Below are 27,153 nucleotides of genomic sequence, written 5' to 3' on the forward strand. Positions count from 1 at the left end.
TTTCTATTTTTTTTGGTTTCGATCGATCCGCGTTTTTTTCTCTCTCTTTTGATTTTTATTTTAATTTTTTTTTGCTTTTGCTTTTTGGTTTTGCTCCTGTGATCGATCTGTGATCAGTCTGATGATCAGTCTGGTGATCAGCCTCTGACTGATCGATCACATTGACCTGTGCAGGTGAAAACAACAAACAAACAGCAGCAGCAACAGCAACAACAACAGCCGTGTGGTGCGTTCAGGGTCCTCCGTTGCCAGAGGGACAGAGGGACAGAGGGATAGAGGGGATAGAGCATCCCAGAGCAGCGTTGCCATGGTGAAGCTGGGCAGCAGCCTGCAGGACAAAGGGGCCAAGGGGAACATGGAGGAGGACTGCAGCTTCCAGACGGTTCCTCTCATCACTCCGCTGGATGTGGGCAGCCTGCAGAGCCACGCGCTGCACGGACACGCGCCAGACAAGGTGAGAGGGGGGGGGTTAAAATCCTCAGAGAGCAGTTCTGAGAAAAATGATTTAAAAGTATTAAAGTAGGCTAACTGTATTGAACTTAGGATTCTGAAAATGGGTCAAATCCTTGTTTTTACCAGTAGTAGGGGAGACCGGGGTTGGTCGGCACACTTTCCACTCTTTGCCACAGCACTCTGGTGTCATTTATGTGAGAATATTCAAACCAGCATTAAATGAAAGGTTAAGGTGTCAGCTTTAACTAAACACATTTCAATGTCCACAGTTATATTCTAAAATCAATTTATTTATGAATGAAATCATGCTGCGCATTAGTGCCAACCAGCCCCGACGCGGGGTTGGTTGGCACACTTCATGGGGTTGGTTGGCACAATGTAAAAATGAATGGATGAAGCAACCAATATAATAATACATTGGAAATGTAATTCTAATATATTCAAATTTAAGAAGATAGCACGTATATGCATGCATATATTTGCATGTATAACACTAAAACAGGGCATTTAAGACCACGAACAAGATAACACGTAGTCTAGCTGTGTAAAAATATTTAACTCAAACTTAACATTTTACCCTCATTTCAGAGTTACCTCTGTTTGTCTGTGCATTGAGGCTAAATATAAGCTGGTCCTCCGTCTGTGGACGAGGAGGGAGAAGCAGCCGAGGCCCAGCTGGTTCTGGTTCTGTTGGTCCAGTCCAGTGATGAACAGCTCAGTGTTGCTAGAGGCGTAAAGGTCAAAGGTCAAAGGTGAAGCTGAACGGTGGAGAGGGAACTGGTCTGTGAACGATAGATAGATGGATGGATGGATGGATGGATGGATGGATGGATGGATGGATGGATGGATGGATGGATGGATAGATAGATAGATAGATAGATAGATAGATAGATAGATAGATAGATAGATAGATAGATAGATAGATAGATAGATAGCTTCAGTAGAAACGTTGAGTGAAGGAGAAACACCGGGCTTTTATTGTGAAAGAGTCACAGGAAGTGCACCGTGTTTGTCTCGGGGATTAGCGCTGATTAGCTTCTGTAATTATCTCTGTAATTACACGGGCAGCAATGCATGCTGGGTACTCATCCTCATGAGTCTGATCTGATCTCATTAATATTAACATCACAGTTTAGTGGCTCTCCTTCACCACGGCGTCAGCTGCACTGTCATTATAACTTATATTATTATATATATATTATATTTATTATCATATATGTATGTATAGAGAGACAGAGTGAGGACTTTATTAATATTATTTTATTGTTATATGCTTTGGCTATATAAGCACTGTCTTACAACACTCTGACAGACTGTAAACACTAACTGTGATTGGTCGATCCAGTCGTTGAGGAACTGTTGAAGCTGCTGAAGGAGATTCATCATCTGACTGTCAGACTGTGTTAGTTTGCACATCTGTCTGAGTCACAGCGTTGTGTATAAATAGAGTTGTTAACAGGTTAACAGGTTTCCTCTTCACAGCTGGAAACATGTCGACTTCACACTTCAGCTGATTTAACAAAGACTTGATGAGTCTGATGAATGAACGGGTTTAACCAGCTCCTCTTCATCTACTAACGATGCTGTTGAAGCTGCAGAGGTTTGGTTGGTTGGTCTGGTGTGTGGTGGAGAAACATCTTCACCAGAGAGACAGAGTGACTGAGCAGATGAAACACATCTGGATGAATCTGGATTGTTGTCATGTATCCATGGCAACGTCCTCTTGCAGTCGGCAGCAGAAGACAGCCGCAGTGTTTTTACGTTTCGTTAAAGGAGTTCAGAAACGGCCGTTTGTCCTGTTTGTCGCTCCTCCTTCTACGAGTTGCAGCACGAGTTTACCCGAGTAAGGAAAACTAATCTGATTGGTCGTTATCGATGTTTGATTGACGGATGATGGATCCAATATCAGTGGCTGATGAATCGTGAGCAGCGTGACGTATAATCCGTACGCCTGCATTATCCAATGTGAAAACAAAATAGCCCACTTTCACCGCGGATTTACTGGAAAACAGAATTTAGCACAAAGTTTGGGCTCCATCGTCTGATAGATGAGTTATTACACTGATGTTAAGACCCAGAGTGGAATCAAATTCTATTTTCTTTTCTGAACACCTTTAACAAATGGACTAAAGTAGTGTAATTGACATGTTTAAGGTGAACTTTCACCTCCAGAGGGTTAAAGGGATAGTTCACCCTAGAATGATATTTCGCTCATTATCTACTCACCCTCATGTTGACTAAGGGCTGGAAGAATTTTCAGAGTCCACCGTCCTGTCATGTTTGTAGCATTAGCTCCTAGTGTCTGTTGTCCGGCTCTTCCGCTGCCAGCGCGCATGCGCAAGGTTCGGGGTAAACAAGGAAGCGAGTCTCAGTCGGTCTCAGTATCAGTGCGAACCTTGCGCATGCGCGCTGGCAGCGGAAGAGCCGGACAACAGACACTAGGAGCTAATGCTACAAACATGCTTGGAATATAGACTTATTTAATTTTTTTCGGGACAATTACGCAATTTGGGGCTTCAGCACAAGACGGACATTACATACGAGCATCATGGAGGTATTTGGATGTTTTTTTGTGTGTGTTTTTTTACGAAGAGCTCTGGTGTCCCTTTGCAACCGTTGCATTGAAATGCACTGCTACGCCAAGACCCCCTGTAACTCAGAGAAGGGACGGTGGACTCTGATAATTCTTCCAGCCCTTAGTCAACATGAGGGTGAGTAGATAATGAGCGAAATATCATTCTAGGGTGAACTATCCCTTTAACAATGGTAGAGGGGACTGAGCAGTGACAGAGGAAAAGACCAGATGCAGAGCTACTTGGAGCTAACGTCTGGACAGCTGGGACTATTTTTTCCACAGTGAGGCTATTTTATTGGATAATATGTATTTCTGGTTAAATAAAACTACATGAAAATGATTCTGTATTCCTCTTTCATATTGTCATTATTGGTAACCGTTTTATAAAAGCTATAGGCCTATAGTCCTATCACTCAGCCACCTTTTTCCCAACGTCTAAAACGTAGCCTGTTTTGCTGTTTTTTTGTTCTTCCAGTGGAATTTTATGTTTACGTTTCCATGGTTTCGGTAGTCGCAGTAAATGCATGGATTATTTTTTTATTTCAATGTAAATCTGTTAAGCGCATGGATCATCACAGCAGCTTTTAACAGTGGATATCACACAAACTGACATCCATGTTAAAAGCCAGCGTTAATAGATCCATGCACTTACTACGCAACTATGGCAACGACTGAAAACAAAATACAAAACCGGCTTCTGGTTTTGACCATAGATGACGTTTTTTGGAAACTTGTGGATAATCAGCATAAACCACGGCCTGTCTCTCTCTCTCTCTCTCTCTCTCCCTCAATTCAGTTTCAATGCAACAAGCTTTATTGGCATGACTGTGTTTTACAATGTTGCAAAGCGTCATGACGACAGGACAAGAACCAATCAGCAGCATTGGTAACTAGGGGTGGGAGAAAAAAATCGATTCACATAAATATCGCAATATCTTTTTTGTCGATTTTTTTTTTCAAAAATCGATTTAAATGTTTTTTTTTTTTGTTTTTTTTTCAAAAAATGTATATATTTTTTTTAATTAAAAAAAATATTGTGCAATGTGCATCTGTTCACCTTTTTCACATACAGAGAGTCCAGGTTTTGAAAAGGTTTTAAGTTCACTTTATAATGGAGTCCTATGTTAATTTATCCACAAGTTTCTGAACGTCATCTATGGTCAAAACACGGAAGAAGCCGGTTTTGCCGGTTTGGTGGAATTGTACGTTTCCGTTTCCATGGTTTTCAGTCGTTGTCATAGTTGCGGTAAACGCATGGATCTATTAACGCTGGCTTTTAACATGGATGACAGTCTGTATCCACTGTTAAAAGCTGCTGTGATGATCCATGCGTTTTTACAGATTTTCATAGAAAAAAAAAAGAAAAGAAATCAATGCATTTACTGCGACTACCGAAACCATGGAAACGTAAACATAAAATTCCACTGGAAGAGCAAAACCGGCAAAACAGTTTTCAATTTTGACGTTCAGAAAAAGGTGGATAGGTTCCTACAGTATTTGTGTGCAGATAAATGTTAAAAATGCTAAAGACTAAAAATCGAGAGAATCGGCAATATCGTAGAATCGCAATTTAAATCGAATCGCCATCCAAAAAAATCGTAGAAGAATCGAATCGGGAGAAAAGCATATCGTCCCAGCCCTATTGGTAACCTCGGTAACCTCGGTAACCATGGTAACCTCCTCTCTGTCTGTAGCATCCCCGGCTAAATGATGGTCGAACTCTCAAACTGATGGTTCACAGTGTTTTATTCCTTGGACCGTATTCAATGTAAACACACCGTAAGAGCTATGAAAAGAAGAAAACAAAATACAGTTACCTTTACTCTTACTTGAAATTACCTTTAACTACCTTTATCATAATCATGTAAGTTGACCTTTTATCTAATAAACTTATTGTAGACTCACAGGTTTTACTCCATGTATTTAAATACATGTATATTTTAACTGTATACGATTGATGTTACAGTCATGAAGGAAAATTCACATTCTAACTGAAAGACAACCTCACATAGAGTGCAATATAAAACAATATTTAACATGAAATTAGCATTTTTAACCGTTCGTTTTAAACACTTTTTAAGCTTAAAGGGATAGTTCAACATTTTGGCAAATTGGCCCATTGCCATAATCGCTATAGTCATAGCAGTAGGTTCGTTACCTTTATTTGTCGGTGTAAGCTATTTTTAGAACGGAGGAGCGGAGCGGCAGGCTGTTCAGAGCTACGCTATGGAGGCTAATGGAATTTCTTGGTTTCCCTCATCAAACTCATCAAATACAAAATCCCAAAACTCCAAAACGCTTTCGTGGACAAGTTGTGACCTGCACATTCACCACGCTATGAGATAATAATGGAACGTTACGAAACGGAGCCGTTTTCGAGGTAAATACAGAGTCTGCTTGCTGAAAAACTGTCCCTGGACGCAACGCGCATCAGCGGTTTTGCATGAATTTACCTCTAAAACAACTCTGTCTCGTAACGTTCTATTATTATCTCATAGCGTGGTGAATGTGCAGCTCACAACTTGTCCACGAAAGCGTTTTGGAGTTTTGGGATTTTGTATTTGATGAGTTTGATGAGGGAAACCAAGAAATTCCATTAGCCTCCATAGTGTAGCTCTGAGCAGCTCACGGCTCTGCTCTGCCGTTCTAAAAATAGCTTACACCGACAAATAAAGGTAACGAACCTACTGCTATGACTATAGGGATTATGGCAATGGGCCAATTTGCCAAAATGTTGAACTATCCCTTTAACAGACCTTATATAAAACAGAAAAAATACGTCCTGTTGCATTACTAAAACAACCAACGAGTTAGCTTATAGCTTCATCTCACTACAATACAGACCGACATGGCAACTTGACCGATGCTAATAGTAGCTACCGCTAACCACAACACGTTCCATACATGAAAATATCCACGGCAACCAAACTCGAGCCGGACATAAATATAGCATGAAATGGTAACAAAACAAACCTTGTGCCCCTTATTAGCCAGGGGGGACAGCTCTCCATTCCGACACACCTCCACTTCGACACCCCGTTGTTCCGAAATACCCCCACTTCGAAACACCGCTACTCCGACACCCCCCCGCAGCTGTCCAAGGTGCTGAACCGCGTGACGTTGTTTACACTCTGTGTTGCGGCTTGTCTGTGAAACGTGCGCTGCTCAGGGACTGGGCAGATCTGTCCCACTTGCTTTCTTCCCGACTCCGTTGTTGGAGATCTCCCACACAGTAAAAGAAATACCGGTACACTTTTTTTCTTTTTCTCCCCCCCTGCTCTGCTCGAGCGCGGCTGAAGCCGGCCTGAGCTCACACGGGCGCGAGGCTGCTGCAGCCGCCGCTCGTGCTGACAGCTGACTGAGGGAGATGCTTTGGTTGGGTTTAGGCAATGAAGAAAGGAGTTGGTTAAGTTTAGTAAAAAGACCAGGTAGAGGCTAGACAGGCTAGAAGCATAATGAACATTATATGTCATTAATATGAAGTATTTGCTTGTTTTGCAGTTAATTATGCACATGATCCGTTTGACCACAAAAAGGAAAAAATGAACAATGCGCACTGCGCACTGGGGGTTTCCCCCAATAGCCTTTTCGGAGTAGCGGGGTCTTTAGAAAAAATAGAAAACCCCGCTATTACGATGAATGGAAGTCTATTGTCGGAAAGGCGGGGCTTCGGAAAGGCGGGGTGTAACCTTAGCCAGGTGCTAGGGCGTTTCATGTGGGTTAGACACACTTTGCTTGCTTTTAGCATTGAAGACACTCCTTTAGCCTTGCAGACACACTTTTCCTACTGCGGTAAACTCCGAAGCACCGGATGTGTACGAGGTCTCGGCGAGACGCTTTCAAAATAAAAGCACTGAATATCAGTCTGTTTAATATATATAAAATAAAAGCCTGGCCTTAAAGAATGTCAATAGGTAAACATAAAAACACATTTATAAAAATACTATGCTCATATTAAAGGTCATTTACACTGTCCGTCAGGTGGTGGTGAAGACGCGTACGGAGTTCCAGACGGAGAAGAAGAGGATGAAGGTTCCCAAGGTGGAGGAGTTCACCATCAGCTTCACCGACGGAGTCTCAGAGAGGCTGAAGGTAACACACACACACACACACACACACACACACACACACACCTACACACACCTACACACACACACAGACACTGACACACACACACACACACACACACACACACACACACACACACACACAGACTCAGTGCAGAGCAGACAGTTCTGTCTCATCTTCTCTCTTCAAAGCTGCAGATTGTGTTGATGGATGAAGCTCAGAGGAAAAACCTCTAATCTCCTCCTCTTCCTCTTCCTCCTCTTCCTCTTCATCCTTCTTCTCTCCTCTCCTCCCTCTCTCTCTGGGACGATAATCAATAAATAAATTAATCGCACAATAAATGAAAATAAACTCGATAATTTTTCCAGCCTCGATATATCGCCTTGTTTTCCTGTTCTCTGGATGACAGGAGGCTTCACTCTGCATCGGTCTCAGCTCCGTGTTCCACAGCAGAGTGAACAGAGTGAACCCTCTTGTTCATCCAGGATCTTTGTTTCCCAGAATGCATTTTGCGGCAACTGGCAGCGCTAGCGGTAAAGCTAAAGCTACGCAGCTAAAAGCTGTTTTAATTCTCGCTGCAGCGCTGTTAAAGGACAATTCCAGGCAAATTCACCTCAGGCTGTATGTTCCTAACATCTCAGGTCTAACGGGGTGTTCCCACCAAACGCGATGACACTTCATCAAGGTTTCCAGTTTAATTCTCCTGTTTTGTGGTAGTTGTGTCTGTCCCCGCGTCGCCACGGCAGCGATGAATGGGAGCGGATTGAAGTTCTGCTGCTTAGGCTGTTTCCATCCCTCAAAGCCACAGACAGCGTCAGATGGAGACTCAAACATGCGCCGAGAAGTTTTTTTTACTTGAAGCAAGTCCAGAGTTGATATTCCTGTGTTTCTGACACAAACGGGAGCTTCCCACTGCACCTGAACACACCGAGCGTCAACTTGGGTCTCGACTCCGCCAGACTTTGAATTAGATCTAGTTTTACAAACATGTCGGCTTGTTGAAGTAAATAAACTTCTGGGTGTTAAGACAATAAACTGGAAACCTTCAGATTCCTTCTGTTAGACCTAAAATGTTAGGAACATACAGCCCCAAGGTGAATTCGCCTGGAATTGTCCTTTAACACATCATTTTTTAACGTTTAAATATTTTTTCACGTGATAAAGTCAGAGTTCAGATCTCCAGTCTGTGGTCAGTTTTACTGCCTGTTAGGAGGTTTCCTCCCACGTTTCTGTACAGAGCCGCTGTGGGAGCAACGGCGGCTTCCCATTGGCTGCAGCCGTCTGCTGAGCTCAGGGGCCGGGCAACCTCCGTCCTCATCCCGGGGGAGAAAACCAAAACCACTTCTCTCCATCCATCCCTCCCTCTCTCCTTCTAACTCTGTTGCTTTCTTTGCTTTTTTTGATGTCAACAGCTTTATTTTGAAAATCTCTGCAGTGTCATGTACTGTATCCATGACGACTGATTATGTAATCAAACAGCAGGAAGAGACTCTGGAGGAGGAGGTGATGATGTCAGCTCCTCCTCCGTCTTTACTTCCCACAGATCCCTCTGGAGGTTCTCTGGTTCCTCCCTGCAGACGCAGCTGCAACGGTTTCCTCCCGTTGTTTCCTTCTCTGAACGAAGAGAGGGAACGTTTCACCTCATTAACGAGTTCCACTAACGTCAGAAGACTGAACATTTCTAGTCAAAACTAAACTCTTTCCACTTAAAATAAGACTCATCACCAACTTGTTTTTAGATCATTTTCACTTGTTTCAAACTAATTTTCACTTGAAATAAGTAGAAAAATCTGCCAGTGAAAGCAAGTTTTTTGTGTTTGTAATAAGAAAGAAAAACTTGCTCCACTATCAGATTTTTCTACTTATTTCAAGTGAAAATCTGCTTGAAAGAAGTAAAAAGTGTCTAAAAACAAGCTGCTTTTTATGTGATGAGTCTTATTTTAAGTAGAATGAGATTTGTTTTGACTAGAAATAAGACAAATATTCTTGGTAAGATTTTGAGTTTTTGCAGTGAACATTGACAATGATCCAAGAACTTTAAGAGGAATCAACATGAACGTTGATCATTTTTATTGAGTTTTGAACAGATGCAGATCAGTACAGAGTTTATATGTATTTATATATACAGTATATACATATACACATATATGTATCAGATGTGTGCAAATGGTCCAGAATTTCTTTTTTTTTAACAATATTTTTTATTGATTTTTAACTTTTACAAGAAAAGAATGGATACATAACATGGTCCACAGGAATGAACAACGACAACCGTCAGCTCAGATCTATATAATTAGGGTTACAGTAAAAAAATATACAGTATGAGCACACCAGACTCTACATAGTTCATATAGGGTTCCCAAACTTTATGGAATTGGTCTGTTCTTAAATGTAATATGCATGTAAGGTCTCTAATGGCACTAGATCAAACACTGCTCCTTTCCAGCCTTTAACAGCTGGTACCCTGTCATTGATCCATTCTAACAGAATATTCTTTCTCGCTGCATAAGTAAGAATACAGTACAGCCTCTTATTATGTTTTGATTTGGGAGGGGAATGGTCCAGTATTGATAATGGATCGTCTCTGATGAGACGGACAGAGGACGAGGACGGAGGAAGTTTCTTTGTATTTATATTCAACTCACAACCTTCAGCTGCAAAACACTCAGACTTTGTTTTCCATTTTCCATCAGACTCAGACTCTGTCATATGAAAACAGTGCAAAGAGAGGATGAAGGATGGAGGGATGTAGAGATGGAGGTGGAGACAGGGTGGAGGTACTGTGCCGTTGCCCCCCACCCCCCGTCTCTCTGCTGACGACCAGTTCAGGTCAAAGAGAAGAAAAGTCCTGAGGCTTCAGTGACTCACATCACACACACACGTTACTACACACACACTTTTATACACTGTGTGGTGTTAGCATGTTAGCATTGTCCGGGAGCGTGCCTGGGACCAAAGGGCTGAGGGAACATAGGGCTGTGGGAACATAGGAATGACCCCCATTGGTTCCTGTGCTCAGGTTAACAGTAGGTTCGTTACCTTTAATTGACAGTGTCTTTACGCAGCGTCATGACAACTTCCTCTGACCTCTGACCTCTAACCCTCACACACACTGAGGAGGAACTCCCAGGAGAAACCTCAGGTGAGAGAGACAGAGGAGATCCTGAGCAGCTACAGAGCTGAGCTGAGCTGAGATCAGAGGAAGCCTGGTGTTTCCTCAGGTCGACGTTTCAACACTTTGTGTTTCCTGCTGAGACGAGATGCGTCTCGACAGCAGCGTTTGTGCTCCGTTGCCTCACGACTGCAGCTGCACGCGCCCCGGACAGCATTGCTCCGTCCTCTAGAGCCGCTGTAATCCCTGAGCACTGTCTCCTTGACGCTCTCCTCCTCCTCCTCCTCCTCCTCCTCCTCCTCCTCCTCCTACTCCTCCCCGGACGCTGTTGTTCCACCGGATGAAAACAAAGCGACACTCAGGGAGGAAAGAGAGCAGGATCAGCAGGCGCCACGGGAAAAAGCATGTTGGAAACAAATCTATGAGAAAAGAGTGTTTCTGTAAAACGCAGCAGGAAGTGAACACATATTTACACATTTAAAGGGATACACCAATTTTTTTTGTCTGTGTCTTGCCTCACTCCCGAGTCCATGACCAGCAGATAGACACCATCCTTTCCACTGTGCGTGCAGTAACCATGGAGATAGAGCCGTATCGCCGTAATTAGCTTAGCTCAAACACTGGAAGTGTATAGGTAGTGTTAGCCTGCCTCCACCTAAAGTCGCTAATTAGCTTAGCTCAAACACTGGAAGTGTATGGGTAGTGTTAGCCTGCCTCCACCTAAAGTCGCTAATTAGCTTAGCTCAAACACTGGAAGTGTATGGGTAGTGTTAGCCTGCCTCCTACCTGAGCTGAAACCAGCAGTCAGAAGCTGATTTCATTTGAGCTCTAAACTGTGTAAATATATCACTTTATCAACATTTCAAACATGTTTAGGTGAGAAAGTAGCCGTTTAGATCAGCAGTGTGTCGTTAATTTGTCTAAATACCAGCTGTTTACTATTTTGTTGGGACGAATTCAGCGCTACTCAAGCTAGCCGTTGTGACCAACGCACTTCCTGTTACTTTCACAAAATAAAACACCCGTTGACCTTTACATACAGAAAACCATGACGATAGAAGTTGTGCTTTTACTTTGAAACAGGAAGCTAACCTACCCTCGATGTAGCTAGCTTGAACCAAAATAAAGCGTCGTTGCTTGAACCCTCCGTTTTGACCGATCTGGTCCCGTTAGCGGCATTTGACCGCTCAAGATGCCTTACCGGAGAGTTTTGTCAGCTCTGAGACGAAGATCGGCCCGCCGGTTTCCGTTTAGAGTTGCTGAAGAGTTTCTCTGATGACTTTAGGTGGAGGCAGGCTAACACTACCCATACACTTCCAGTGTTTGAGCTAAGCTAATTAGCAACTTTGGGTGGAGGCAGGCTAACACAACCCATACACTTCCAGTGTTTGAGCTAAGCTAATTAGCAACTTTAGGTGGAGGCAGGCTAACACTACCCATTACACTTCCAGTGTTTGAGCTAAGCTAATTACGGCGATACGGCTCTATCTCCATGGTTACTGCACGCACAGTGGAAAGGATGGTGTCTATCTGCTGGTCATGGACTCGGGAGTGAGGCAAGACACAAAAAAAAATGTTAGCGTATCCCTTTATAGTGACTGTGACTGTTCATCCTCCTGTTGTTAAACAAACTGGTTCCATCAGTTATTTACAGTAGGCTATAATATAAGAATTAAAGGAAAGTCAGTTGTTAATAATTAAAACTCTCCGACCCATAATGCATCACTCCAGCTGCTCAGGGGGATTAGTGCTCATCGACTACACTAATGCATCAGTATTAGTAATGGAGTATGTACATGTATCAGAAGACAGTGAAGTAGCTGCTGCTGCTTCAGGGAACCAGAGGAGAGGAAGAGGAAACTGGTCTGGAGCCAAAATGGCCGCCACCGTCGTGTCGTGTGTTGAACTAGTTTTGTTGAAACGCGGCCGAGACGCCTGAGGCCAAAATACAATCAATACGATAAAATGAAGCTCATAACCTGCACGTTTAAATCTGTGTACAGTGGAACAGTGGGTTACACGGTTTAATAACACAGGGATCAAACCTGTGAAATCTTAACCATAACCTCCTTAACTTTAACCTTAACCCTGACCTTAACCTTAACTTTAACCTTAACCCCTTTATGATTCTGTGAGGATGAGCTGACGCCACTGCTCCGTGTTGAGTCTGTGAACGCGCTCTGACTTCTGCTGCTCTGACCTTTAAGCTTTTTATATTTTTATTCTCCTGCTCCGGCTCAACCTGTCATGAAGTTCATTAATTTCATTAATCAACAAACTCCCCTGAAGGCATCACGGACTATTTCAGCCCAGATAAAAAATGTATTTAATATATAAAAGAATAACTTGTCACATTGGATATGAAACGACTCTGTTTACAAAAGATGATGTAGAAATGTGTAGAGGAGGAGGAGTTGCTGTTACTGTGAATTTTATTTTTCCACATTTATGACCTATAAAAACAGTGTGTTAACATCTGCTGCAGACAGGTCTCCACCTTTTAGAGGTAAATTCATGCAAAACCACTGATGCACGTTGCCTTCAGGGACAGTTTTTCATCAACAGTCTCTGTATTTCCCTCTAAAACAACTCTGTGTGGTAACGTTGTGTTATTATCTCATAGCGTGGTGAATGTGCAGCTCACAACTTGTCCACCAGAGCGTTGTGGAGTTGTTGGATTGTGTATTTGATGAGTTTGATGAGGGAAACCAAGAAATCCCATAATGAGCCTCCGTAGCGTAGCTCTGAGCAGCTCACGGCTCTGCTCCGCCGTTCTAAAAACAGCTTAATAGTGATTCTGTTTTATTTAATGAAGTCTTTCATCACAATGTTCCAAACATGAAGTCAAGTAAGTTGAAGTCCTGGGGGCCTGTTGTTCGAAACCTAGATAAGGGATTAAGCCGGGATATGTTGGTTATCCTGGCCTAATTTAGCCTCAAGTCGGTTGTTCGAAAGCTGGATACCTTTATCCTGGTCAAGTTACTATGGTGATTTATTCTCTGCAGCTAGCCTGCTCCAGACCAGGCTAACAGCCAGGCTTAGTTGATTCTGTTGTCTTTATCTGTCAAGTCAGCAGCCACTCTGATCAGAAATCAACGTGTTTCATACATGTTCTTCAGTACATTCATGTTCATGTACATATTGGCCTGAATTATAAACAAATAAAATGCATTAACAATAATCCCAATAATCCCAATCCCAAACAATTGGTCCCAATAATATTTATTAGGGTTTTTTTTTTTTTCATAATTAGGCCTTCAAAATTATTTTCATAAAATATGTTACGATTATATTGGCCTAAATATTGGTTGAGGTAAGAAAATAAGAATAAAATTGAGTGAGTGTGAGCACCTTCCAAATAATTTATAGACCTCGTCATCATTGTTATCGGCAATTTATTGAAGCACCAGACTGCATGATGTTCTAATATTTAATTAATTTTCACCTGTTGCACATTTGGCCATGTGCTGTAAACTTTACTTCAGATTTGTGCAATGAATCATCTTCCACTGCTCATCATTAAGGCAAAGTGCACAACTGTTCATTTGTGAAAGGAATTTGAGTTGTGATTATAGTTTTGGATTATTAAATTAGTCCGCAGTTGTCCGCTGCACTCTCTCTGAGCTTTACGACAGCAGCAGTGCTTTTTTTTTTTTTTTTTTTGAAGAGGTGTGTCACCTGACGTCAGCACTAAGTTCCTGTTGATTGGAGGAAAGTGGCCACACCTGTCCTCTCATCGGTGAATCTGTGATCAATCTCTGTGGTCTACTGACGAGAGAATTAGTTACACCTGGCTTGACAAAGCTGCTCCTCCTCAGCCTGGCTCGGCGTTCCAACAACCAACTAAACCAGGATGAACTTATGAGACTTTGTCCAACCTGGCTTTCCCACTTATCCTGGATATCTTTATTCTACTTTCGAACAACAGGCCCCTGTTGTTGCACAGAGAACTGAAGCTGTGTTTACAACAGAGAGAAGTCGCTCTTTTATCTGTCGTTACTTTCAAGCTCTGATCTGTCACAGAGCGGGAGAGGGAGATCTTATCTGAGTAAAAGCCAAACAAAAGAAACAAAGAAAAAGAAAAAGGGATCACACACTGCAAAAACTCTACATCTTTCCAAGAATATTCGTCTTATTTCCTGTCCAAATGTCTCATTTCTAGTCAAAACTAATCTCTTTCCACTTAAAATAAGACTCATTACCTAAAACTCAGATAAAAAACTTGCTTTCAGATAATTTTCACTTGTTTCAAACTAATTTTCAATTGAAATAAGTAGAAAAATCTGCCAGTGAAAGTAGGTTTTTTGTGCTTGTAATAAGAAAGAAAAACTTGCTCCACTATCAGATTTTTCTACTTATTTCAAGTGAAAATCTGCTTGAAAGAAGTAAAAAGTGTCTAAAAACAAGCTGCTTTTTATGTGATGAGTCTTATTTTTAGTAGAATTAGATTGTTTTGACTAGAAACAAGACAAATATTCTTGGTAAGATGTAGAGTTTTTGCAGTGCAGTTTTCTGTTTCATCAGAGTGAGTGAGGTGAAACGTGTTGTGGACTCGGCGTGTGGCCGATCCGGTCCGTGCTGGTTTAGAAGCGGTGGTTTTGTTTTCTGGCTGCTCGCTGAGAGAGAGCGTCCACCTGCATCCAACAACAACACACGGCTGAGTGTTATCAGCGCTGCACAGAGGAGCGGCCGTGGCTGCGTTGGTGCTGATAGGACAGCAGACAGGATGACGACCATGTGACTGGGAGCAGCTGCCATGTTGGAGGATTTAGTCTGTCTGTGATTGGACGACGTCCTCACTCCAGGTTAATCAGAGTATTACAGCACTGCAAACACTCAAAACCTTTCCAAGAATAGCTATTTGTCTTATTTCTAGTCAAAACTAATCTCTTTCCACGTAAAATAAGACTCATCACCTAAAAATCAACTTGTTTTTAGATCATTTTCACTTGTTTCAAACTCATTTTCACTTGAAATAAGTAGAAAAATCTGCCAGTGAAGTTTTTATTTATTTATTTGTTTATTTCGGGCATGTCAATTAAATCATCATCACCACACTTCATCTTAGTTCGAGTAATACAATACACATGGCCGAAAGGGAAAGCGGGAGAAGCAAAAGCTGATCGAGTCCCGCCCCCATTACCCACAGAATAAAATCTTCATCCTAATCTTTGTAATAAAAGTTGTAATAAGAAAAAAAAACTTGCTCCACTATCAGATTTTTCGACTTATTTCAAGTGAAAATCTGCTTGAAAGAAGTAAAAAGTGTCTAAAAACAAGCTGCTTTTAATGTGATGAGTCTTATTTTAAGTATAATGAGATTTGTTTTGACTAGAAATGACATTTTGACTAGAAATAAGACAAATATTCTTGGTTAGAGTGAGAGGAGTCAGAAGATACTGAATCCACTTCCTGGATGGAGGTTGTCTTCATCCTGGGGGGGCGGCGTTGCCCTGACGACCTCCTGAGGTTGACTGCAGAGATTATGAATAATGGAGAAAGGTCAGGATGGATCTTTAATGGATCGGACTCGGAGCAGCTGCATCAACAGAGATTTCACTCTGATCATTTCTATCAGAAGGTTTATGCTGCTGCTACTTCTCGCTGTGAGTGTTAACACGGTTCAGACCCGACTCTTCATCTCTCTCAACTCTCAACTCAACTTTATTTATAGAGCCCTTTAAAACAACCACAGCTGAAACAAAGTGCTGTACATAATGCAACAGAAGAATAAATATAACATAATAATTGTTTATTGCTTTTAAAACAATTTAAAAGCAATAAAACAATTTAGAATTTAAATAAAACAATTAAAATAAAAAACATTAAAAACAATGAATAGAACAAACCATAAAACACTAAAACAGAGGTAGAGTCTCATGCTGAGTTGAACGCCAAAGAATAAAAGTGGGTTTTAAGACTAGTTTTAAAAATGGACAGTGAGGAGGCCTGTCTAATGTGGAGGGGAAGCTCGTTCCACAATTTTGGAGCGGCAACTGAAAAGGCTCTGTCCCCTCTGAGCTTCCGTTTGGACCTCGGTACCTCCAGGAGCAGCAGATCAGCTGACCGGAGGCACCGAGCAGGGGCGTAGGGGTGAAGAAGCTCAGAGAGGTAAGATGGGGCCAGTCCATTTAAAGACTTAAAAACAAATAAAAGAATCTTAAAATGAACTCTAAAATGCACAGGCAGCCAGTGGAGGGAGGCCAGGATGGGGGTGATGTGCTCCCTCTTACGTACTCCAGTTAGCAGGCGTGCGGCCGCATTTTGCACCAACTGGAGACGTGCAAGGGAGGACTGGCTAACTCCAAAATAAAGTGCATTACAGTAACCCAGCCGAGATGTGATGAAGGCATGGATTACTGTTTCAAAGTGCTGATGTGCAAGAAGTGGTTTGACCTTTGCCAGCTGTCTAATTTGGAAGAAGCTGGACTTTACCACAGAGCTAATTTGTCGATCCAGTTTAAAATCACTGTCCATCTTAAAACCCAAGTTTAAAACTGTTGGCTTTGTAAACTCTGCCAAAGGGCCCAAGTCAACAGGGGGGGGTTCACAGAGGCCACTGGGACCAAACACCATCACTTCTGTTTTCTTCTCATTAAAATTTAAAAAGTTGAGGGCCATCCAGGCTTTGATGTCCTCAAGACATGCAAGAAGTGGTGTGAGGGAGAAGGCATTTTTCTTTTTTAGAGGCACATAAATCTGACTGTCATCGGCATAAAAATGGAAGGCTATGCCATGCTTCCTCAGAATGGATCCCAGTGGCAATAAGTACAGAGAGAAAAGTAAGGGTCCTAGAATCGACCCCTGTGGAACCCCATATGGCAGTGGAGCAGAGCTGGATTTCGAGTCCCCAAGGCTCACACTCATTGATCTACCGGTAAAATATGACTTGAACCAGTCTAGTGCAGTACCACGTATGCCCACTAGGTAGCGTAGCCGAGCCACTAGGGTGTTGTGATCCACGGTATCAAACGCTGCAGTCAAGTCTAATAAAACCAAAATAACATGTTCACCAGAGTCATTTGCCAAGAGGATGTCATTGAACACTCTAATCAAAGCTGACTCGGTGCTATGCAGACTTTTAAAACCTGACTGGAAGACCTCATACGGAGAGCCTGATGGTTTAAGGTGGCCAATCAGGTCTTCTAAAAATGATAAGGACACCGGCTCAAACATTTCAAAAGTTGCAGAACAAGGAACAGGAACAGAGGGGTCCGATGCAGGAGCTGAAATGAGAGCCCTTACAGTAGCAACTTTATCGATAAAAAAGTCCAGGAAGCTATTGCAAGTCTCAAGGGATGCCTCCAAGATGACAGGCTGTGGGGCATTAAGAATGGTGTCAATTGTTCTAAATAATACACGGGGATTGTGGCGATTTAACTCGATGAGGTTTGCCAAGTATTTTTGTTTGGTTTCTTTGACCGTGTCCTGGTAGCAGCGCCAGCAGTCTTTTAAGATTTGGAAGGAAACCTGCAGCTTGTCCTTCTTCCACCTCCGCTCGGCTTTGCGGCACTCCCGTCTAGCTGCACGAGTCTCCTCACTAAACCAGGGCTCAGGTTTAGGCTTGGGCTGCACATTTTTTATCGGAGCCACAGAGTCCAATATGGTTCGGCAGGAGGAGTTAAACCAAGAGCTGAGCTCCTCTGTGTTAGCAGAGGCAGGACAGGCAGAGAGCTGGTTAAAAGCCACAGAAAACTGACCAGCAGTTGAAGGGTTAAAAAACCGACGGCTCTGAACAGAGGCGCCACATTTAGAATCAGCACAGGACAAAACAGTCTCAAACAAAACAGGCATATGATCAGAAAACGCATCGTCACAAATCTCCAGGTTAGACACAGATAAACCATAGGAGAGGACGAGGTCTAACGTGTGTCCATGTTCATGTGTGGGGCCAGATACACACTGCACCAGGTTAAAAGAGTCAATAAGGCTTAAAAAGTCCTTCACCAAAGGCTTTTCAGGACAACACACATGAATATTAAAATCCCCCAGAAAAATGGCACGGTCATATTTCGGCATGATTTCAGCCAAAAGACCAGAAAAGTCATTTACAAAGTCCTTATTGTATTTCGGGGGTCGGTATATGACAGCACACAGCACCGGGTCTGTTCATGTGCACGTCGTTGTCTGAGTGCACACTGCAAAAACTCAAAATCTTACCAAGAATATTTGTCTTATTTCTAGTCAAAATGTCATTTCTAGTCAAAACAAATCTCATTATATGAAAATCACATAAAAAGCAGCTTGTTTTTAGACACTTTTTACTTCTTTCAAGCAGATTTTTACTTGAAATAAGTAGAAAAATCTGATAGTGGAGCAAGTTTTTCTTTCTTATTACAAGCACAAAAAACTTGCTTTGACTGGCAGATTTTGTTTATTTCAAGTGAAAATTAGTTTGAAACAAGTGAAAATGATCTAAAAACAAGTTCATTTTTAGGTGATGAGTCTTATTTTAAGTGGAAAGAGATTAGTTTTGACTAGAAATGAGACATTTTGACAAGAAATATGATACAAATTCTTGGAAAGATTTAGAGTTTTTGCAGTGCAGCGTCAGGTCTAAGTGCTCAGAGCTGCAGGACGATGTGGCGTGTTCTGCAGGCAGCAGTTCCACTGAGCGAGCAGTGATCAGCTCAACGCCTCCGTCAGTCAAATGCACACGGAGACAAATTTGCTCCATCTCAGTTGTGCAACAGAGCAAATCTCCTCAGTTATTAGCCGGTGCCGTTTTCATTTCATGTTTCAAAGTGTGTGAGTGAAGTGGGGCAGCGCTCACTCCTACGAGCAGCTTTACAGTAATCCTTCTTCTTAATAAGCTGCTTCACACACTTCATACACTACACTCCGCCATTCAGCTGAGGTCAGGATGGAGCAGCAGCAGCTGCAGCAGCAGCAGAAACATCATCACTCTGGGCTGCAGCCTCTAACAGGAGTCCTGTAGAGTCCTGTAGAGTCCTGTAGAACAGATCTCCTTGTTGTTTACAACCACTTCCTGGTAGAAAACCAGCACGTAGAACAGTAGTAACGAACGAGAGTTTAGCTATATATCATGTTTTTCACACCCTATCACCGTTTAGACAAATCTGAAATGATTAAAGAAACATTAGGCTACCTATTTCTGTGTGTGTGTTTTGTGTTGCTATGTGTTGTATTGATTCAGTTTGGGGGAATCACAGTGTCTAGAAAGCATCAGTGGCTCAGCTGACAGGGACAGCTAACGGTAGCTAAGCTAACGGCGGTAGCTAAGGGGATCATCCCTATGTTCCCCACTTTGTATGGGACCGGGGAACATAGGACCTTATTTTAGAAAAAGGGTCCTATGTTCCCCACTTTCCCCAAAAGGACCCAGGGGAACATGCAGTTTTTGTCCCCATACCTGGAAGTGGAGTTGTGAGTGACTTGGCAGATTTTTGCCTATTTTTGAGTGAGAAGTGGAGTTGTGACTTTGAGTGAGAAGTGGAATTGTCCCATTGGTTGGGTTTAGGGAAACATAGGAACGCTCCCCTTCTGGCGCTCTGCGTTGTGCTTCGGTACGGACCGCCCCAGGTGGAGTTCGAACCCCGGTCTCCTGCACAGCGGGCGACAACACAAACCGTTGTGCCAAGAGGTCAATGACCACTTAGCAGTCAGGTTAGCACGTCCTTTTTACTGGTGAGTGAGTGCACCTGGACCCTCTGTTACACCAGTTTACCATAACCATGAGTAATTACAAAAATGTGCACACATAAATAGTAATGTTTGTCCAATCATTGGTTTTATAAACTTTACAAACATCAGATTAGTCTAAACGGTGATATCGTCCGTCACTATTGTTCCCATGCTGGTTTACTACCAGGAAGTAGTTGTAAACAACAAGGAGATTGGTTCTATAATGTCCTATAGTGTATGTTCTGTCATATATGTCCTGTTGTGTTTATGTCCTGTAGTGTCCTAAGTGTAGGCTATGTTTTGTCTATGTCCTGTAGTGTAAGTCCTATAATGTCCTGTGTTATATCTTGTAGTTTACAGCTCAGTGTGATGAGGGAGATGTGAGTTACAGAGTCGTGTCCCTCAGCTGACACCGAGCCCCCCCCCCCCCCCCCCCCCCCCCAGCCTGATACAGACTGATGATCTCACCCGTGTGTAATTGTTCTGACGTGTCACTGAGACTGATCAGACTTTAAACTCACTCACTGGGGGTAAATCAGCCCCCCCCCCCGGTCATGACTTGGCAGACGAAACCGTTTTTTTTTTTTTTTAACACAGCTATCCTTTGCGCCTCATTTGCATAATTGTAATGAAGCGCTCGCTCATCAGAAGCAGCGTCCTGTCGTCGAGGCGACGGCGGCAGGAAACAAATCCTTTTCTATGTTAATCAGCTTCACTGTGACATTGTCTGTCCTGCCGGGGAAACACACACTTCACACCTCAGACTAACAAACCTGTTACTGTTTCCAGCCGTTTTAAAGGAGCAGCTTCTAAACGTTGCAGGTGTTGTGACTCTGAACAGACGCTGGTCGTGTTCATGTTTAAACTCAACATTCACTTTGTCCCACTTGGTGTAGATTATCTACACTGCTCAAAATGTGAAATCAACCTGGGATGATAATTTTGGTTTACATTGATCATTTTTATGTTATTTTGTTCTCAACACACTCTACTATATATTGAATAACGATTCAAACTGCAATATTTCATTAATTGAGATCTAAGATGTGTTGTTTTCCTTTTATTTTTTTGAGCAGTGTATTTCTCTCTGCAGCTTCTGACTGATTCATATGATTGAGGCGGTAAACAGCTGGAACAGCTGGAACAACCAGACGTAGATGAAGGTTTAACTCATTTTCACACAACGCCATTTTCACAGGACGTTGCCGATTTTCTAGGCGCAGCCAAGGGCCGGAGGGGGTACGGTTCGGGAGCCACTTGATCTCATCTCTGCTTTTTGCAGATGATGTGGTCTTGTTGGCTCCCTCGAGCCAGGACCTTCAGCATGCACTGGGGCGGTTTGCAGCCGAGTGTGAAGCAGCTGGGATGAGAATCAGCACCTCTAAGTCCGAGGCCATGGTTCTCGACCGGAAAAAGGTGGCTTGCCCCCTCCAGGTCGGGGGAGAGTTCCTGCCTCAGGTGGAGGAGTTTAAGTATCTCGGGGTCCTGTTCACGAGTGAGGGGAGAACGGAGCGCGAGATCGACAGGCGGATCGGTGCGGCGGCCGCAGTAATGCGGTCTTTGTATCGGTCCGTCGTGGTGAAGAAGGAGCTGAGCCGAAAGGCAAAGCTCTCGATTTACCGGTCGATCTACGTTCCCACCCTCACCTACGGTCATGAACTCTGGGTCATGACCGAAAGGACAGGATCCCGGATACAAGCGGCAGAAATGAGTTTCCTCCGCAGGGTGGCGGGGCGCTCCCTTAGAGAGAGGGTGAGGAGCTCTGTCACCCGGGAGGAGCTCGGAGTAGAGCCGCTGCTCCTCCACATCGAGAGGAGCCAGCTGAGGTGGCTCGGGCACCTGTATAGGATGCCCCCTGGACGCCTCCCTCGTGAGGTGTTCCGGGCATGTCCCACCGGGAGGAGGCCCCGAGGAAGACCCAGGACACGCTGGGGTGACTACGTCACTCGGCTGGCCTGGGAACGCCTTGGGGTCCCCCCGGAAGAGCTGGAGGAAGTGTCCGGGGAGAGGGAAGTCTGGGGATCCCTGCTCCGACTGCTGCCCCCGCGACCCGGACTCGGATAATGTGGCGGACAATGGATGGATGGATGGGTTGCCGATTTAGAAAAGACTAGTTCACACTAACCGACTCTTTATGATGACTGGGGATCAGACACTTAAAGGGATAGTTCACCCAAAATTGAAATTTCCTCATTATCTCCTCCCCCTCATGTGGACTAAGGGCTGGGAGAAGTTTCAGAGTCCTCCGTGGCTTCTCTGAGTTACAGGGGGTCTCGGCGTAGCAGTGCATGTCCACATGACGGTTGCAAATGGATACCAACTGTCTTCGTAACAAAAAGACACACCAAAAAACATCCAAATACCTCCATGCTGCTCGTCTGTAATGTCCCTCTTGTATTGAAGCCCCGACATGAGAAATTGGTCGCCGGTCAGTGCAAATCACGCGAGATTTGCACTGACATAGGAAGAGCAGTGAACCGAGACACTGGGAGCTTCTGCTACAAAACAAGCTTAAAACATAGACCTATTTAATTTTTTTCGGGACAATTTCTCATGTCGGGGCTTCAGTACCAGAGGGACATTACATACGAGCAGCATGGAGGTATTTGGATGTTTTTTGGTGTGTCTTTTTGGACCAAGAAAAGTGAGCTCTGTTCTCAACCGTCATATGAACATGCACTGCTACGCCGAGACCCCCTGTAACTCAGAGAATGAAATGCATTATTTTACATCTTATACATGTTATGTTATGTTATATAATAATCAGTAGTTAAACAGCAGAGTGTGTGTGTGTGTGTGTGTGTGTGTGTGTGTGTGTGTGTGTGTGTAGGTGTGTGTGTGTGTGTGTGTGTTGCTCCTGTCTAACCACCTGAGTCGTTCATCATGACAGAAACAGTTTGCCTTGAGGAGCCACTGACCTCAGTCTGCTGCTTTACCATTCATTATGACACACACACACACACACACACACACACACACACACACACACACACACACACACACACACACACACACACACACACACACACACACACACACACACACACACACACACACACACACACACACACACCCCAGTGAGCTGAGCAGTGTGTGTGTGTGTCAGTGGATGTGAGGGTCTAAGGACAGAGGATGTTGTTATTATGGGATGTAAAGCCCTTTGAGACAAACTGGTGGTAAAAACGGGCTATAGCTTACTAATAAAACTGCCTTGTCTTGTCTTGTGTGCAGGTGACCGTCCTCATCCTCCTGGCTCTGGCCTTCCTCGCCTGCATCGTCTTCCTGGTGGTGTACAAGGCCTTCACCTATGACCACGCCTGCCCCGACGGCTTCCTCTACAAGGTAACGCCCGATTGGCCCGTTATCCTCTACAAGGTAACGCCCGATTGGCCCCTTATCCTCTACAAGGTAACGCCCGATTGGCCCGTTATCCTCTACAAGGTAACGCCCGATTGGCCCGTTATCCTCTACAAGGTAACGCCCGATTGGCCCGTTATCCTCTACAAGGTAGCGCCCGATTGGCCCGTTATCCTCTACAAGGTAACGCCCGATTGGCCCTTTATCCTCTACAAGGTAGCGCCCGATTGGCCCGTTATCCTCTACAAGGTAACGCCGAATTGGCCCGTTATCCTCTACAAGGTAGCGCCCGATTGGCCCGTTATCCTCTACAAGGTAGCGCCCGATTGGCCCATTATCCTCTACAAGGTAGCGCCCGATTGGCCACTTATCCTCTACAAGGTAGCGCCCGATTGGCCCATTATCCTCTACAAGGTAGCGCCCGATTGGCCACTTATCCTCTACAAGGTAGCGCCCGATTGGCCACTTATCCTCTACAAGGTAGCGCCCGATTGGCCACTTATCCTCTACAAGGTAGCGCCCGATTGGCCCATTATCCCCTACAAGGTAGCGCCCGATTGGCCACTTATCCTCTACAAGGTAACGCCCGATTGGCCCATTATCCTCTACAAGGTAGCGCCCGATTGGCCACTTATCCTCTACAAGGTAGCGCCCGATTGGCCACTTATCCTCTACAAGGTAGCGCCCGATTGGCCCATTATCCTCTACAAGGTAGCGCCCGATTGGCCCATTATCCTCTACAAGGTAGCGCCCGATTGGCCACTTATCCTCTACAAGGTAGCGCCCGATTGGCCCATTATCCTCTACAAGGTAGCGCCCGATTGGCCACTTATCCTCTACAAGGTAGCGCCCGATTGGCCACTTATCCTCTACAAGGTAACGCCCGATTGGCCCGTTATCTTCTACAAGGTAACGCCCGATTGGCCCGTTATCCTCTACAAGGTAACGCCCGATTGGCCCGTTATCCTCTACAAGGTAACGCCCGATTGGCCCGTTATCCTCTACAAGGTAACGCCCGATTGGCCCGTTATCCTCTACAAGGTAACGCCCCATTGGCCCGTTATCCTCTACAAGGTAGCGCCCGATTGGCCCGTTCTCCTCTACAAGGTAGCGCCCCATTGGCCCGTTATCCTCTACAAGGTAGTGCCCGATTGGCCCGTTATCCTCTACAAGGTAACGCTGGATTGGCCCGTTATCCTCTACAAGGTAGCGCCCGATTGGCCCGTTATCCTCTACAAGGTAGTGCCCCATTGGCCCGTTATCCTCTACAAGGTAACGCTGGATTGGCCCGTTATCCTCTACAAGGTAGCGCCCGATTGGCCCGTTATCCTCTACACGGTAACGCCCGATTGGCCCGTTATCCTCTACACGGTAACGCCTGATTGGCCCGTCATGTCGTTGTCGTTGTCATCCTCACCGTCTATGTGGAGACGACAGTCAGTCAGAGCAGCTGTGCGTTAACAGGAGGAAATAAAAACACACACATCAGCTGCAGATGTTTTAGGCCTAGTCCACACCAACACGGGTATTTTTGAAACCAAACTTTTATGGACCCTGAGACAAAGTTTTCCAACAGAAAGAAAAGAAACAACTCAACCCTTTCTCCTCTCTGTCTCTCTGTCTCTTTGTCTCTCTGTCTCTCTCCGTCTCTCCGCAGCACAAGCGCTGCATCCCGGCGTCTCTGGAGGCGTACTACGCGGCTCAGGACGCCTCCTCGCGGGGTCGGTTCTACACGGTGATCAGCCACTACAGCGTGGCCAAGCAGACCACCTCGCACTCTGTCTCCCCCTGGCTGCCGGGAGGGGCCGGACAGCAGCCGCCGCCGCCGCAGCAGCAGCACCATGACGACAAGGGCAGCGAGGGCCACTGAGACACACACACACACACACACACACACTGACATGAGCAGGTGTAGGTAGACACACACACACACACACACACACACACAAACATTAGAGAATATGTAGAAGTCTAGGCAACAGAGACAGCAGCTACATGTATAAAGTCAGTATAGAGTGAAAACATGCATGAACACATGAACACAATTACACCGTCCTCTCATTTACTTTGTCTGCCCATCAAAGGGATAGTTCAACATTTTTGGCAAATTGGCCGGCGGAGCAGAGCCGTGAGCTGCTCAGAGCTACCCTACGGAGGCTCATGGGATTTCTTGGTTTCCCTCATCAAACTCATCAAATACACAATCCAACAACTCCAAAACAAGAAATCCCATGAGCCTCCGTAGCGTAGCTCTGAGCAGCTCACGGCTCTGCTCCGCCGTTCTAAAAATAGCTTAGTAACGAACCTACTGCTTAGTTACTGAAAAAACACCTCATGTCATAACCTTCAGTGTTATTTTTCTGTTAATGTTAATTATGCATCCTTTTTTTGTTTGTTTGTTTGTTTGTTTGTTTGTGTTTCATAGTTTTTCTATGTTGCACTGTACATTTTATTGTTTCATTTCTAATTTTATTTTTCTGCATTTCTCACTGTTTATCTTGAGTTAATGTAATTCTATGATGAAGGGAGTGGAACTTTGTACAAGCCTTCTAGGCTTCGTTCCCTCCTTGCACTGTTTTAAAAGTGTGCTAAATAAATAAATCAAATCAAATCAACTGCTATGACTATAGGGATTATGGCAATGGGCCAGTTTGCCAAAATGTTGAACTATCCGTTTAAATCTGCTCTTAACTCACACACACACACACACACACACACACATTGTGCCCCCCCCCCCCCCCCCCCTCCATCTCTGATTATCGACTGTGTCATGATATATTTATTTTTTACTGTAACGTGTGGATGTTTTCTATGTGATTCCTCTTTGTACAAAAGCACGAGTCAAATGTTTCTGAACTCTTTCTGTTTCTCCGGTGTGTTCACTGTAGTTACTGTATATCCACACACACACACACACACACACACACACACACACACACACACACACACACACACACACACACACACACACACACACACACACACACACATCAGTATGGTTTTGTATTGCTCTGATACATTTCTAAGCTGGAACATCGACTGAACGAGTTGTTTTTTCCGTCCTGGTTGTTTGATGGTTCAGTCTTGTTCATAGATCTGAGCAGTTTCCTCTGTGTTTGCATCGTAGTAGCTTTTATTAGAGGAGCTTCTTCTTATTCTTCTTTTCTGTTTTTATTCCCTTATTTATTTATTTTTTACCTCCGGTTCCTTCCCTCGTAGCTGAATCCAACACAGTGTTTCCTAGGTAACACTTTACTGTAATAGGTATTCATAAGATTGACATAACACTGTCATAACCATCAATGAATACTTCTGACAGCTGTGGTTAAGTGTCATTCAGTAAGTTATGTCACTTTTGATGCAAAGTTGACATTGTTGAGATGTTTTTGTTCTGACAACTTGACATAGTTTTTAAAGTTTGTCCATTAGGTCTGCTATGACAGTTTAAATTGTCTTTATGTCAAGTTGTCAGAACAAAAACATCTCAAACAATGTCAACTTTGCATCAAAAGTGACATAACTTACCGAATGACACTTAACCACAGCTGTCAGAAGTATTCATTGATGTTTATGACAGCTGTTATGTCAATCTGATGAATACCTATTACAGTAAAGTGTTACCGTGTTTCCTTCTGTTCATAGACTCCTGTACTGTGACTGTGACTGTGACTGACTGTTTTCATTCTGTGATGTTGGAGCCATCGTCTGCCAGAGCTTTTCTCAGATATTGTGATGTCGTCAGTTAAAATGTACTGTAGCGATCGATACCCGGTGTAATTTATCAGTGTGCATCCTCGCCCCCCTCTCCTCTGGGTTTGAATTCAGAATAAAACGTTGAGCTGTGACCTGTGTGTGAGTGTGTGTCAGTGCTGCTCCGTCAGTCCACTAGACCAGTGGTTCTCCACTAGTCTCACTCTGGGCTCCACATCTTCCCATGGTCATT

The 27,153-nt window shown here is 44.0% G+C and overlaps 1 protein-coding gene across 1 annotated transcript; it reads left to right on the plus strand.

The window, feature by feature from the left end:
* Window positions 1–307: 307 nt before the first annotated feature.
* nsg2 (neuronal vesicle trafficking associated 2) lies at window positions 308–25,080 on the plus strand (the record flags this gene model as incomplete). The annotated part of the gene is made up of 4 exons (XM_083986977.1): window positions 308–454; window positions 7,010–7,120; window positions 23,085–23,195; window positions 24,868–25,080. 4 exons carry the CDS (start codon window positions 308–310, stop codon window positions 25,078–25,080), a joined length of 582 nt encoding a protein of 193 aa, XP_083843103.1.
* Between the last annotated feature and the right edge of the window lie 2,073 nt (window positions 25,081–27,153).

Source organism: Trachurus trachurus (genome assembly GCF_905171665.1).
Source record: "Trachurus trachurus genome assembly, chromosome: 14".
Lineage (NCBI taxonomy): Eukaryota > Metazoa > Chordata > Actinopteri > Carangiformes > Carangidae > Trachurus > Trachurus trachurus.